The 16,299-nt window shown below is 38.2% G+C and overlaps 1 protein-coding gene across 2 annotated transcripts in view; it reads left to right on the top strand.

Annotated features, from left to right (window-relative positions):
- ATP13A5 (ATPase 13A5) overlaps positions 1-16,299 on the top strand; it is a 132,730-nt gene that overhangs the window by 33,005 nt on the left and 83,426 nt on the right. For both annotated transcript variants that reach the window (XM_077117893.1, XM_077117892.1), the window contains one exon: positions 15,663-15,732. In XM_077117893.1, coding sequence (XP_076974008.1) covers positions 15,663-15,732 — 70 coding nt within the window. The remainder of the gene's footprint in view (positions 1-15,662; positions 15,733-16,299) is intronic.

The following is a 16,299-nucleotide window of genomic DNA, read 5'->3' as shown; positions in this document are numbered from 1 at the left end:
GAGAAACTAACAAATATCAATCAGGAAGCCAGCATGTAAAATGCTCCAGGTGATTACAGGTTCTTAGCTTCATTTATCCATGAACTGAACTCAACTTTCCACCTTAGTGTCTGTCCTTAGACACTTGAGGTACTTCTCTTATCTTATGCAAATAGGGCCCAATGGAAAAAAAAACAAACAAACAAGCCTACCTCATTCTCACCCATCCAATTAATCTTTCTCTCTGAACAGTTTTTAATTTGAGTGTGTCTTAAACTTCTTTTTACTCAGCCCGCTCTGACCCTGGAAACAGAGAGTCACAGGTACCCACTCACAGAAGTCAGTTCCACAAAAAACATTCTGCTGGTAAGCCAATGCTCTGGAAGAAAAACAACTTTCAGATTTGTAGTTTGTCAATGTTTATGGTGGCTGATTTCAAGCTACTGATCTGACATCACTGAACATGGAACTGGTAAGAGATGCTCAGAATTGGTTCCAGTGTACCACAACAGAGCCAAACAGGATTCTGAAATTTCCCACACCATTGAGGAAAAAAACATCCTTGCCAGAACCAGACAAAAGGAATTTAAATGACAGGCAATAAGGGAGAATAGATGAGCTGTCAACACTCAGTCAAACTGGCAAACTTGTCCCTGGAGAAGAGAATATCTGGAGAGGAAGAAGGAAGAAGGAAGAAGTTTGGGGGTGCTTTGAGATCCTACTCTCTTACTTCTCAGGTTGGGGGGAAGAAAAGTTAGAAAAGAGAGTATGCTTATAGTTTTGATTTGCTAAAGCTGCTGGAATATGGTATACCAGAAATGGATTGGTTTTTACAAAGAAGATTTATTAAGTTACAAGTTGAAACTCTAAGGCCATGAAAATGTCCAAATGAGGCATCAACAGGATGAAACTTGGGCTCTGCAAAAAGGCCACTGGCATCTGGAAAACCTCTGTCAGCTGGGAAGACAAGTGGCTGGCATCTGACTGCTAGTCCTTGTTCCTGGTTCATTGCTTTTAGCTTCTGATTCCAGTGATTTTCTCTCTGTGTCCTGGGGTCCTCTCTTAGCTTCACCAGGGCAAACTCTGAATTTCATCTCTTTTTTTTTTCATTAAAAAAATTAACTAACACAACATTTAGAAATCATTCCATTCTACATATGCAATCAGTGATTCTTAATATCATCACATAGATATATGATCATCATTTCTTAGTACATTTTCATTGATTTAGAAAAAGAAATAGCAAGGCAACAGAAAAAGAAATAAAATGATAATATAGAGAAAAAATAAAAATAAAAAATAAAAAAAATATATAAAAAGACAAAAAACAAAAACAAACAAACAAACAAACAAACAAAAACTATAGCTCAGATGCAGCTTCATTCAGTGTTTTAACATAATTACATTACAATTAGGTAGTACTGTACTGTCCATTTTTGAGTTTTTGTATCAGTCCTGTTGCACAGTCTGTATCCCTTCAGCTCCAATTACTCATTATCTTACCCTATTTCTAACTCCTGAGGGTCGCTGTTACCAATGACATATTCCAAGTTTATTCTCTAATGTCGGTTCACATCAGTGGGATCATACAGTATTTGTCCTTTAGTTTTTGGCTAGTCTCACTCAGCATAATGTTCTCTAGGTCCATCCATGTTATTACGTGCTTCATAAGTTTATTCTGTCTTAAAGCTGCATAATATTCCATCGTATGTATATACCACAGTTTGTTTAGCCACTCGTCTGTTGATGGACATTTTGGCTGTTTCCATCTCTTTGTAATTGTAAATAATGCTGCTATAAACATTGGTGTGCAAATGTCCATTTGTGTCTTTGCCCTTAAGTCCTCTGAGTAGATACCTAGCAATGGTATTGCTGGGTCGTATGGCAATTCTATATTCAGCTTTTTGAGGAACCGCCAAACTGCCTTCCACAGTGGTTGCAGCATTTGACATTCCCACCAACAGTGGATGAGTGTGCCTCTTTCTCCGCATCCTCTCCAGCACTTGTCATTTTTTGTTTGGTTGATAATGGCCATTCTGGTGGGTGTGAGATGATATCTCATTGTGGTTTTGATTTGCATTTCTCTAATGGCCAGGGACATTGAGCATCTCTTCATGTGCCTTTTGGCCATTTGTATTTCCTCTTCTGAGAGGTGTCTGTTCAAGTCTTTTTCCCATTTTGTAATTGGGTTGGCTGTCTTTTTGTTGTTGAGTTGAACAATCTCTTTATAAATTCTGGATACTAAACCTTTACCTGATATGTCGTTTTCAAATATTGTCTCCCCTTGTGTAGGCTGTCTTTCTACTTTCTTGATGAAGTTCTTTGATGCACAAAAGTGTTTAATTTTGAGGAGCTCCCATTTATTTATTTCTTTCTTCAGTGATCTTGCTTTAGGTGTAAGATCCATAAAACTGTCTCCAATTGTAAGATTCATAAGATATCTCCCTACATTTTCCTCTAACTGTTTTATGGTCTTATACCTAATGTTTAGATCTTTGATCCATTTTGAGTTAACTTTTGTATAGGGTGTGAGATATGGGTCCTCTTTCATTCTTTTGCATATGGATATCCAGTTCTCTAGGCACCATTTATTAAAGAGACTGTTCTGTCCCAGGTGAGTTGGCTTGACTGCCTTATCAAAGATCAAATGTCCATAGATGAGAGGGTCTATATCTGAGCACTCTGTTCAATTCCATTGGTCGATATATCTATCTTTATGCCAATACCATGCTGTTTTGACCACTGTGGCTTCATAATATGCCTTAAAGTCAGGCAGTGTGAGACCTCCAGCTTCGTTTTTTTCCCTCAAGATACTTTTAGCAATTCGGGGCACCCTGCCCTTCCAGATAAATTTGCTTATTGGTTTTTCTATTTCTGAAAAATAAGTTGTTGGGATTTTGATTGGTATTGCATTGAATCTGTAAATCAATTTAGGTAGAATTGACATCTTAACTATATTTAGTCTTCCAATCCATGAACACGGTATGCCCTTCCATCTATTTAGGTCTTCTGTGATTTCTTTTAACAGTTTTTTGTAGTTTTCTTTGTATAGGTCTTCTGTCTCTTTAGTTAAATTTATTCCTAAGTATTTTATTCTTTTAGTTGCAATTGTAAACGGAATTCGTTTCTTGATTTCCCCCTCAGCTTGTTCATTGTTAGTGTATAGAAACACTACAGATTTTTGAATGTTGATCTTGTAACCTGCTACTTTGCTGTACTCATTTATTAGCTCTAGTAGTTTTGTTGTGGATTTTTCCGGGTTTTTGACGTACAGTATCATATCATCTGCAAACAGTGATAGTTTTGCTTCTTCCTTTCCAATTTTGATGCCTTGTATTTCTTTTTCTTGTCTAATTGTTCTGGCTAGAACCTCCAACACAATGTTGAATAATAGTGGTGATAATGGACATCCTTGTCTTGTTCCTGATCTTAGGGGGAAAGTTTTCAATTTTTCCCCATTGAGGATGATACTAGCTGTGTGTTTTTCATATATTCCCTCTATCATTTTAAGGTAGTTCCCTTGTATTCCTATCCTTTGAAGTGTTTTCAACAGGAAAGGATGTTGAATCTTGTCAAATGCCTTCTCTGCATCAATGAGATGATCATGTGATTTTTCTGCTTTGATTTGTTGATATGGTGTATTACATTAATTGATTTTCTTATGCTGAACCATCCTTGCATACCTGGGATGAATCCTACTTGGTCATGATGTATAATTCTTTTAATGTGTTGCTGGATTTGATTTGCTAGAATTTTGTTGAGGATTTTTGCATCTATATTCATTAGAGAGATTGGTTTGTAGTTTTCTTTTTTGTAATATCTTTGCCTGGTTTTGGTATGAGAGTGATGTTGGCTTCATAGAATGAATTAGGTAGCTTTCCCTCCACTTCAATTTTTTTGAAGAGTTTGAACAGAGTTGGTACTAATTCTTTCTGGAATGTTTGGTAGAATTCACATGAGAAGCCGTCTGGTCCTGGACTTTTCTTTTTGGGAAGCTTTTGAATGACTGATTCAATTTCTTTACTTGTGATTGGTTTGTTGAGGTCATCTATTTCTTCTTGAGTCAAAATTGGTTGTTCATGCCTTTCTAAGAACTTGTCCATTTCATCTACATTGTTGTATTTATTAGCATAAAGTTGTTCATAGTATCCTGTTATTACCTCCTTTATTTCTGTGAGGTCAGTGGTTATGTCTCCTCTTCCATTTCTGATCTTGTTTATTTGCATCCTCTCTCTTCTTCTTTTTGTCAATCTTGCTAAGGGCCCATCAATCTTGTTGATTTTCTCATAGAACCAACTTCTGGTCTTATTGATTTTCATGTTCTCAATTTCATCTCTAATCTTTGTTATTTCTTTCCTTTTGCTTGCTTTGGGGTTAGTTTGCTGTTCTTTCTCCAGTTCTTCCAAGTGGACAGTTAATTCCCAAATTTTTGCCCTTTCTTCTTTTTTTTTTTTTTTTTTGTATGTTTAAAAATAATTGTCTTATAAAATAAATTATATTTTTGCCTATAGACATAACAGTATTTTGGAAAATCCGTCCAAGTCAGTGAATATGCTACAATTCAATACTTTTACTAGCTGTTAATAGTCCTTGGCATGAGTATTTCCTGTTGATTTGTCTATTTGTCTATAGTTAGGCATTCACCTCCTTTGCAGTTTTAGTTGCTATATAAGCATGACAATAAAATTTGTCTTATGCTGTTTCTTTAATTTATTTTTTATTTATCTATTTTTTGTATGCTGTATGGCAGGGTTACATGTCTTTTTTCTTTTCCATGTGCGTATCCCATTATTGCAGGACCATTTGTTGAATTTTTGTTTTGTTTTCTGTTTGTTTGTTTCGGGGGAAGTGCATCGACTGGGAATCCAACCCAGGTCTCCCGCATGGCAGGTGAAAATTCAACCACTGAACTATTCATGCACCCCCTTGTTTCTTTTATTTTTAAGGAATAGAAGTCAATTTTAAAATTTTAATAGCTGTAAAGGCATTACTTTGCAAAAGTGCCACAATAATTTAAGTATCCAGTGTATTTTTTTTTAGTAGGGTAGTTTTCACCTGCATCCATCACAGCAGCAGGTATGACTGTCGGTCTTCTGGGTTAAGGGAGTGTAGCCATCTGGTATGAGGAAAGGAATCTGAGCAACTAACCTTTCTTCAGCCCCCACATTCACGGTCAAAGGACTTGGGGCCTCCAGTTCTGAACTCTTCTGGGTTTCTGAAGTGGAAATTAGTTCACTTTTGGTGGCTCCACCCATTTCCTCCAACTCCAGGAAACTTGCTTTTTCAAGTCAAGCTTTCTCTGTTATATTGTCAGATACTCATCCATTTCAGTTTCAATATTACCTGCCTTCCTCCCTGGTCTTTTCACATCTGCCTATCCTTACAGATTTATACCCTTTTTATTCAGAGGTAAAAGATAGATTTTTCATGTGGGCTTTTTCATGGGTAGCTATTTATTCAACTTCCAAGTCTTATGTAATTTGTCCACTTCAGTCTTTCCATTTCTCCTAGGTGTTCTTCAGTAATCCCATCAGTTTTTGTCATTTGTATTTTGTCAGAAACTGTCAACTTCCTGCACTTTTTCAAAAATTATTACTTATTATTTATTTACAGAAGCATTCACTTTGCCTTTTTCCCATTTTTCTCTGTTGACCTTTTCATATTTTATTATATAATCCTTTCTAAATTCAATTTTCCTTTTTATTGTTGCTGTTTTTCTAATTTCTTTTTTTTTTTAATTTTTCTTATTAATCAAAAAAATGAAAAGAAATTAACACAACATTTAGAAATCATTCCATTCTACAAATGCACTCAGTAATTCTTAGTATCATCACATAGATGTATGATCATCATTTCTTAGTACATTTGCATCGATTTAGGAAAAGAACTAGCAAAACAGCAGAAAAAGATATAGAATGTTAATATAGAGAAGAGAATTAAAATAATAATACTAATTATATATATATATATATATATATATATATATAAAGGAAAAAGAAAAAAACAAAAACAAAAGATACAAACACACAAACAAACCAACAAAAAACCATATTTCAGGTGCAGCTTCATTCAGTGTTCCAACCTAGTTACATTACACTTAGGTATTATTGTGCTGTCCATTTTTGAGTTTTTGTATCTAGTCCTGTTGCACAGTCTGTATCCCTTCAGCTCCAATTACCCATTATATTACCCTGTTTCTAACTCCTGCTGGTCTCTGTTACCAATGATATATTCCAAGCTGATTCTCGAATGTCAGTTCACATCAGTGGGACCTTACAGTATTTGTCCTTTAGTTTTGGGCTAGACTCACTCAGCATAATGTTCTCTAGGTCCATCCATGTTATTACATGCTTCATAAGTTTAGTCTGTCTTAAAGCTGCATAATATTCCATCATAGGTATACGCCACAGTTTGTTTAGCCACTCGTCTGTTGATGAACATTTTGGCTGTTTCCATCTCTTTGCAATTGTAGATAATGCTGCTATAAACACTGGTGTGCAAATGTCCGTCTGTGTCTTTGCCCTTAAGTCCTTTGAGTAGATACCTAGCAGTGGTATTGCTGGGTCGTAATCCATTCTGCCATTCTATGTCTTTTGATTGGGAAATTCAGTCCATTAACTTTTAGTATATTACTGTTTGGATAATATTTTCCTCTACCATTTTGGCTTTTGTATTATATATATCATATCTGATTTTCCTTCTTTCTACACTTTACTCCATACCTCTCTCTTCTGTCTTTTCGTATCTGACTCTAGTGCTCCCTTTAGTATTTCTTGCAGAGCTGGTCTCTAGGTCACAAATTCTCTCAGTGACTTTTTGTCTATAAATGTTTTAATTTCTCCTTCATTTTTGAAGGACAATTTTGCTGGATATAGAAGTCTTGGTTGGCAGTTTTTCTCTTTTAGTAATTTAAATATATCATCCCACTGTCTTCTAGCTTCCATGGTTTCTGCTGAGAAATCTACACATAGCCTTATTGGGTTTCCCTTGTATGTGACAGATTGTTTTTCTCTTGCTGCTTTCAAGATCCTCTCTTTCTCTTTGACCTCTGACATTCTAACTAGTAAGTGTCTTGGAGAACGCCTATTTGGGTCTATTCTCTCTGGGGTGCGCTGCATTTCTTGGATCTGCAAATTTAGGTCTTTCATAAGAGTTGGGAAATTTTCAGTGACAATTTCTTCCATTAGTTTTTCTCCTCCTTTTCCCTTCTCTTCTCCTTCTGGGACACCCACAACACGTATATTTGTGCGCTTCATATTGTCATTCAGTTCCCTGATCCCCTGCTCAAGTTTTTCCATTCTTTTCCCTATAGTTTCTGTTTCTTTTTGGAATTCAGATGTTCCGTCCTCCAGTTCACTAATTGTAGCTTCTGTCTCTTTAGATCTACCATTGTAGGTATCCATTGTTTTTTCCATTTTTTCTTCTTTGTCCTTCACTCCCATAAGTTCTGTGATTTGTTTTTTCAGATTTTCTATTTCTTCTTTTTGTTCAACCCATGTCTTCTTCATGTCCTCCCTCAATTTATTGATTTGGTTTTTGAAGAGTTTTTCCATTTCTGTTCATATATTCAGCATTAGTTGTCTCAGCTCCTGTATCTCATTTGAACTATTGGTTTGTTCCTTTGACTGGGACATATCTTCAATTTTCCGAGCGTCATCCATTATTTTCTGCTGGTGTCTGGGCATTTGATCAGATTTCCCTGGGTGTGGGACCCAGCTGGTTGAAAGGTTTTTCTGTGAAATCTCTGGGCTCTGTTTTTCTTTTCCTGCCCAGTAGGTGGCGCTTGTGGCGCTTGTCTGTCAGCACGGCAGTCGGCCCGGGAAACCGCGCGTGGAGGCGGGGGTTGCTGGCCACTGCGGCTTGGGAGAGTGCCGGTCCTAATTGCCCAGCTGGCCCGAAACGCCAAGTGTGACGGGAGGGCGCCGCTATCCAACGTTCCCAGTCAGACCGGGGAGCCACGTGCGTGGAGGGGACCCCAGTCGCCAGCCACCCTGGCTGGGAAAACGCGCGCCCCTCGGGTATCTCACCGCAGCAGATTCTCCCTGCCCGTTCAGCTGTTCCAGAATGGGGTACGCTGTCTTTTTGGTCTCTGTCGTGACTCCGGGAGCTGTTTCGTATTGTTTCTGTTTCTTTAGTTGCTTTTCTGGAGGAGGAACTAAGACCTGCGTGTCTTACTAAGCCGCCATCTTCTCCGGAAGTGCCTCCCTTTCTTCTTTTTTGATATACCTTTTAGGGCAATAAATTACCCTCTTAGCACTGTCTTTGCTGCATCCCATAAGTTATGATATATTGTGTTTTCATTTTCATTCACCTCGAGATATTTACTGATTTCTCTTGTAATTCCTTCCTTGACCCACTCGTTGTTTAAGAGTATGTTGCTGAACCTCCATGTATTTGTGAATTTTCTGGCGCTCTGCCTATTATTGATTTCCAACTTCATTCCTTTATGATCCGAGAAAGTGTTGTGCATGATTTCAATCTTTTTAAATTTGTTGAGACTTGCTTTGTGACCCAGCATATGGTCTATCTTTGAGAATCATCCATGCGCACTTGAGAAAAATGTGTATCCTGCTTTTGTGGGGTGTAATGTCCTATAAATGTCTGTTAAGTCTAGCTCATTTATAGTAATATTCAAATTCTCTGTTTCTTTATTGATTCTCTGTCTAGATGTTCTGTCCATTGATGAGAGTGGGGAATTGAAGTCTCCAACTATTATGGTAGATGTGTCTATTTCCCTTTTCAGTGTTTGCAGTGTTTGCCTCACATATTTTGAGGCATTCTGTTTCGGTGCATAAATATTTATGATTGTTATGCCTTCTTGTTGAATTGTTCCTTTTATTAGTAGATAGTATCCTTCTTTGTCTCTTTTAACTGTTTTACATTTGAAGTCTAATTTGTTGGATATTAGTATAGCTACTCCTGCTCTTTTCTGGTTGTTATTTGCATGAAATATCTTTTCCCAACCTTTCACTTTCAACCTATGTTTATCTTTGGGTCTAAGATGTGTTTCCTGTAGACAGCATATAGAAGGATCCTGTTTTTTAATCCATTTGCCAGTCTATGTCTTTTGATTGGGGGATTCAGTCCATTAACATTTAGTGTTATTACTGTTTGGGTAAAACTTTCCTCTACCATTTTGCCTTTTGTATTATATATATCATATCTGATTTTCCTTCTTTCTACACTCTTCTCCATACCTCTCTCTTCTGTCTTTTCGTATCTGACTCTAGTGCTCCCTTTAGTATTTCTTGCAGAGCTGGTCTCTTGGTCACAAATTCTCTCAGTGACTTTTTGTTTGAAAATGTTTTAATTTCTCCCTCATTTTTGAAGGACAATTTTGCTGGATATAGAAGTCCTGGTTGGCAGTTTTTCTCTTTTAGTAATTTAAATATATCATCCCACTGTCTTCTAGCTTCCATGGTTTCTGCTGAGAAATCTACACATAGTCTTATTGGGTTTCCCTTGTATGTGATGGATTGTTTTTCTCTTGCTGCTTTCAAGATCCTCTCTTTCTCTTTGACCTCTGACATTCTAACTAGTAAGTGTCTTGGAGAACGCCTATTTGGATCTATTCTCTTTGGGGTGCGCTGCACTTCTTGGATCTGTAATTTTAGGTCTTTCATAAGAGTTGGGAAATTTTCAGTGATAATTTCTTCCATTAGTTTTTCTCCTCCTTTTCCCTTCTCTTTTCCTTCTGGGACACCCACAACACGTATATTTGTGTGCTTCATATTATCATTCAATTCTCTGAGCCCCTGCTCAAATTTTTCCATTCTTTTCCCTATAGTTTCTGTTTCTTTTTGGATTTCAGATGTTCCATCCTCCAGTTCACTAATTCTAGCCTCTGTCTCTTTAAATCTACCATTGTAGGTTTCCATTGTTTTTTCATCTCTCCTACTGTGTCTTTCATTCCCATAAGTTCTGTGATTTGTTTTTTCAGACTTTCCATTTCTTCTTTTTGTTGATCCCATGTCTTCTTCATGTCCTCCCTCAGTTTATTGATTAGGTTTTTGAAGAGGTTTTCCATTTCTGTTCGTATATTCAGAATTAGTTGTCTCAGCTCCTGTATCTCATTTGAGCTATTGGTTTGTTCCTTTGACTGGGCCATATCTTCAATTTTCCTGGTGTGATTTGTTATTTTTTGCTGGCGTCTGGGCATTTAATCAGATTTCCCTGAGTGTGGGACCGAGAAGATTGAAAGACTTTCCTGTGAAGTCTCTGGGTTCTGTTTTTCTTATCCTGCCCAGTATGTGGTGCTTGTCTGTCTGCGGGTCCCACCAGCAAAAGATGTTGTGGCTCCTTTAACTTTGGAAGACTCTCGCTGCTGGGTGTGTGGTGGAGACAGAGGAAACGTTGTAGGTTGGTTTTAATGACTTCAAATTGTGAAGTCCTGGGATCTGAATTCCTTGAGAGAGGGATTCCACCTGAGTTGTGTTTCACCCCTCCCACGGGGAAGGTTCAGGTGGTAGAGAGCCCTGAAAGCAGCCTGCCTCTGCGTTCGGGGCAGTCGCAACCTGTGTAATCCCAGCGCTGATCCCAGAGGCAACCAAGCCTCCACAGAAACAGCCACAGAAGGCTCTGTTTCGCCCCCTTTCCTCTTTTTCAGTTAGCCCAATAGGCAACTTCTGCCTTGATCAGTTTTGCCTGAGCTGAGGGTCTATATTTAGTAGTCAGATGTTGTTCATTAATGCCACTATTGGTGTTAGGTTGGACTCTGTCTCTACTACTGTTGGAGACTCTTTCCTTTCCCTCCGGGAAGCCATGTGTGGGGGAGGGGCTCCGGTTGCCAGACGCCGCAGCTTGGAGAACCACTGATCCGAGTCTCTCAGCCGGACTGGGAAGGAGGGAGGGAGAGGGGCCGGCCGCCAGCCGCCGCAGCCCGGGAAAGTGCGCACCGCTCAGGGACCTCACCGCAGCGAAGTCTTGTAGCCGGTCCAGCTGTTCCAGACTAGGGTACACTGTGTGTCTGGTCTCTGTCGTGGCTCTGGGAGCTGTTCTGTACTGTTTCTAGTTATTTAGCAGTTGTTCTGGAGGAGGAACTAAGACGCGCACACCTTACTAAGCCGCGCGCACCTTACTAAGCCGCCATCTTCTCCGGAAGTCGAATTTCATCTCTTAGTTTAACATCTCCATCTACAGACATCTGTGCTTTCTCTGAAATATCCCCCTCTTAAAAGACTCCATAAGTGGATTAAGACCCACCTTCAATGGGCAGGGTTACATTTCTGTGGAAACAACTGAATCAAAATGTCCCATCCAACAACAGGTCTGCACCCACAAGATTAGATGAAGAGAATATGGGCTTTTCTGGGGGTGCATAACAGTTTCAAATCAGCACACTTAGGTACCATAATCTTTTGAAATCTCTTTTTTAAAAGCTCCACCCCTAGAAAATAGCCCAATCACAAATACTCACAGATAAGATCAGCTCTTCTGGAAGAAGCAAGGAAGGAGTGGTCAGAGGAGAGAAGAGGGGGGTTGGCTCTTTCTTCTGAAAGCCAATAAGAATATCTCAATTCTTAATATTCAGTTAGAAGTTAATAAGTTACTTAAAAATATGCTCATTTTATATAGTTTTTGTTTTTCTTTAAAATGTACTGCATAGGGCATTTAATAAAAATTAAATGAATAACATCATCTTTTTTAATGAATTGGGTTTGTCAGACATCCAGTTCTATGGGTCTAAGCCCATTAAAAGTATAAAATCATTTAACTCCAGTGTCTCATTTTAGACAAAAATACTGTGGAGGCACCAGTAAGCCTAAATTCTGAGCATCCCTGGTGAGATCCTGCTCTGGATTTCCTTGTTTCCCCTGTCCTCCACACCTTCCTGTTCCTTTCCACTCCAGGTCCTCAGGGCATCTCCCCAAAGCTGGCTGGAATCTCGTCATTTAGCTCACAAGATTGGAATCTTGTAAGAGCCTGTCATTTCCTGAGGCTATCTGGAGACATGCACTTCAGGAGATGAAAGAAATGGACAGGTCACAGATGAGGACTAATATGAACATGGATTTTAAGTCATTTATAAAATATAGCTTCTCTCTATAAATGTTTTACTGAAGTTTAGAGGCATGTTCAAGCACTGCTAAAATGGAGATTTCCCCCCAAAAGCAATTTTCTCAAAACCTGGCCATCTTGTTTTGTTTTGTTGTTCTTGTTTAATGGGGAACCCTCTAAGACTAACCCACTTTCATGCTCTATACCCACACCCAAAGTCCAAAAGTCAGGTATCATATTCTATGTATCTGTAAAGAACTCAGGTCTCCCTCTGCTTAAAGGCAGGAGTGATAGTGAGTGACAGATTCACCAGCAGAATTACCACCAGTTAATTTTTCCAAATTTTCATGTCTGCTGCCTAAAAATTCCAAAATCCCTATAAGTGGATCATGAAAGAGATCCTTGGTTTGGCCCAACTGTTAGAAAAACTATGTCTCCCTCTCTGTCAGAGACTCTATTCAGAGGCTTATTAAAACAGAAGCAGTGGTTGAAAAGTGGGGTGGTGATTTTTAGTTTAAAAAAGCTACCAGTGATCCTTTTGCTACCTTGAGAACCCTCTTCCAATCACCTTTTGGAGTCAAAAGTGTCTAGCACACAACTTATTACCAGCATTTATTTGATGAATAACTAGGAGAAATGAACGAATTAACAAATAATCAGATTGAACAGGGATCTACACCAATCATGAGCAAAGATATTCCTAATCATTCACATTTGGCTTTTCAGATATAAATACATTCCAGTAGCTCTCCTAATATTATATTTCAGGGTTGGAGGAAATCTCAGTGGTCTTTTAAGTTCAGCCCATTACCAATGTAGAAATTCCCTCCACAACTCCCCTGTTGAGAAATTGTTCAATCTCTTCTGGAGAGGGAACTTCTATGTCCAAAGCAACTATTCCATGGTGAATATTTCTGAATATTAGACAAGTCTGCTTTATTTTATTCAGCCTGTTTAGTTCTATGAGGCCACCTAGAACATTTCAGGATCTCTTTTCCCTAACAGCTCTTTAGATTTTTTAAATCAGGGCATACGTTCTCCCTTGTTGCTTGGACCTTCCCTCATGTGAGCTTTTAGGCCTCACATGCCTTCTTGTTGCTCAACCATTAGTCAATAACCTTGTCTTGCACTGAGATCAAAAGGACATGATACCTACATACACAATGCCTTTTGTCAAGAGACAGCAGAAAGGATGAAACAGTATGGAACATGCCAGCCTGTGATTCACACATGGCCCAGATGAGCACTAGGGGCTAATCTACAGGCAAGCATTTACTGACTGGATTTCAGTTCTCAGGGGGATCCAAGCACCTCTCTCTTAGTAGCAATATCAGAAACCAACACACCAAACAGGGAAAGATCATCCACAACTGAACCCCTGGCTTGCATCCTAAACTCACTTTACACAGCCTATGTGCTGCTATAGTTGTATAAACTGGGCTTTCAGCCTTGTCAAGAAAGAAAGGGTTGTAGAAATGTGTCACAAATCTCTATTAATTCATTCAATATTCAGGGAACATTCTCTGTGTAAGACCTTGTACCCCTAAATGCTAGAAAAACAGAGTTGGAAAAGCTCCAGCCTTGCCTTTCAAGAGGGTCAGGAAGCTCAAGAAGAAAGATATATAAATATATGTTACAATTCAATGAATTATGTGCTGTTATTAAGAAAGAAAGGAAGGGTTATTGGAGGAAAGAAAAGTGCAGGTAACTATTCTTGAGAGTAGAGGAGACTCCAAAGATAGCCACAATTTATTAGGAACTTGTCATGTTCCAGGTATGGTGACAGATGCATTACATATTTATTTCTTGTGCTTTTAGGTGCAATCTTATTAAGCTGGTATTATCAACCCCATTTTATGATGAGAAAATTGAAGTTTACTTTCTCATTCATTTATCCATATACTCATTCATTCAGCAAATAATTTTTATAGCATTGTATGTTTTAGGCATTTATGATACATTTGTTCCCTCTAGAAGTTTGTATAATAGGGAAGATTGCAGACTATTATTTGATGCTTATTAACATGTAAAAATATAAGGAATCATTTCAGGTAGTTAGGCTATAAAAAAAAAGGTAGGATAAGGAGATAAAGAGACTCTGAGGTTGTAGATAGGATATTTATTTTACATAGAATTATTAGGGAAAGCTTCAATAAGGAGGAACTGTTTGAACAGAGACCTGAATGAAATAAGAGAGTAAGCCAGGCAAAGATTTGGGAGATGAGTTCCAGGTGGAGGGAAAAGCAATGCAAAGGCTAAGCTAGATTCAAACCCTGGTCAGTTATAATCTCAAGGTTCTAAACACTGGACTTGACTGTCAGATTTGGCTCTTGAATGCTGAGTATGAGTCTACAAAACAAAGAATGTGGGAAGGGCATTCCAAGCAGAATGAGAGAGGACCATATTTGGGGTCCTGAACAGTTCTAACACTTGACCAACAGCAGGTTACTTCCACAGGTTCTGGAAAGGAATCCTGAGCATCCCAGTGGATTGACTCATGACCCCTTCCCAGTATGAAGTTTGGGGACTTGTGAAGCCAAATTGAAGTGCATGCTATTTGGCCTCTCTGCTCTCCAAGCTCTCTAAGCCTCAGCATTTTCATGGCATGAAGTCAGAAGACCTTGGTTTAAGTCCTCTCTGCGTTTTGCAAGCAATAATTTCACTTGGAAAAGCAGCAGTTCAAAAGCCAGATGAACTTGGGCTCAACTCTGTTTTACGTTAGACCAAAGATCCATCATGCAGAGTTTTACCATTGGTACCGACTGAGGCTGGGTTATGAACTAGAGTCATGGAGACCAGGATATGATACCTGGCTCTGCCTCTTTTCTAGGCTGGGTAAATCACTTAGCTTATCTGAACCTCAATTTTCCCTACAATAGAGATGACAATATGAAATCCCACAGGGATAATGTGATTAAAAGAGATAATACATATATGGCTAAATTCAGATTCTGGAAGAGTCATATGTGCTTAAAATTATGCAATCATAATTAATATTAGAGGTGTGCATCTTCAGCAAAACACTTGATCACACTGAATAGTTCTCCCATTGGTAAAATGGGACTCTTTCCACTGGACTACTGTGAGGCTTAAATGGGAGACTCTTTTTATAAGAAAATTATAAAGTATTATTCAAACATGAAAGCTTCTTATGGTGATATACATATGTGTGGATTTACCAGGTCTTAGCCATCAAGATCAGTTACGGTTTTCCATTTTGGGGCTCATTCATTCAACTCATACACAAAGTATCTGTCTTAGGGGCTTGAGGTACCAAAACTAGATAGACATGGTCTCTAACATCAAGAGCAACCTAGAATGTCTGAGAAGTCCAGGAACGTCATCAAGTATGTGTCTCTTTAGCTGCTTTTAGAGTATAGGCAACTTGTTTTTAAAAAAGTAATCCAACTCAAAATGCCTTGCTAACTTCATTTGGACTCCTTAAGTTGTAATATACTTAGTGATATTCTTTTGACCAGAACAATAATTTGTCCAACATAGAATGACGTTGTTTTAAAACGTGTGAGTGGTTTAGGATTATGTTTTAAATATATTTTCACATTATTTTTTGATTGAAGCCACAAAATCCCTAGAGGGTAGAGAATTGACTTCTGTTTAGTTTGGCCTGAACTCACTTATCAGTGAGCTTATAAATGTGACTCTAACGGATGACTGATCTCCTACAGAAGATTAGTGTGTGGGCCTAATGCCATCGAGGTTGAAATCCAACCCATTTGGAAGCTGCTTGTTAAACAGGTAACTAACTGTTTTCTTTCTGAAAGAATTTTTTTTTTCTCCTTACTTCTTGTTTCTTAGTACTCAGGTGACTCTTAGTAGCACATGGATACTTTGATGTGAATGAAATCTATGTTTCATGCAACTTCCTTTTGTTACTCCCTCTTTGACTTTAGTCTATGTTTTTCCTGTCTTTTGAGGTTTAAAATTTTATTTCTATGAATATATATATATTCTTATTCCAGATTTCTAACTGGTCTCTTTTAATAATCACTTGTTTTGAATTCAAATTCACTTTAAAATCCTTTCTCAGTGTGAGAAACAGATTCCTGTTTCACAATCTCCTGTTTGTTTCCTTAAGTTTTTTTGAGGTGGTGGTGTGGGCAAGGTTATTATTTCTATGACCTCTTTGAGGATTTCCCATGTAGTTATTTTTGTCATTTTCATATTGCTGTATTAATTCCATTTCTTGGAATGACTTCTTCTATGTTTTAGTTTGTAAGGTGCTGGGATGCAATATATCAGAAATGTAATGTTTTTTTTTAAATTTGAATTTATTAAGGTGCAAGTTTACAGTTCTAAGGCCAT

The sequence above is a fragment of the Tamandua tetradactyla genome, chromosome 10, assembly GCF_023851605.1.
Source record: "Tamandua tetradactyla isolate mTamTet1 chromosome 10, mTamTet1.pri, whole genome shotgun sequence".
Taxonomy (NCBI): domain Eukaryota; kingdom Metazoa; phylum Chordata; class Mammalia; order Pilosa; family Myrmecophagidae; genus Tamandua; species Tamandua tetradactyla.
Note: the sequence above shows the minus strand (reverse complement) of the source record. Positions and strands in the feature narration are given on the sequence as shown.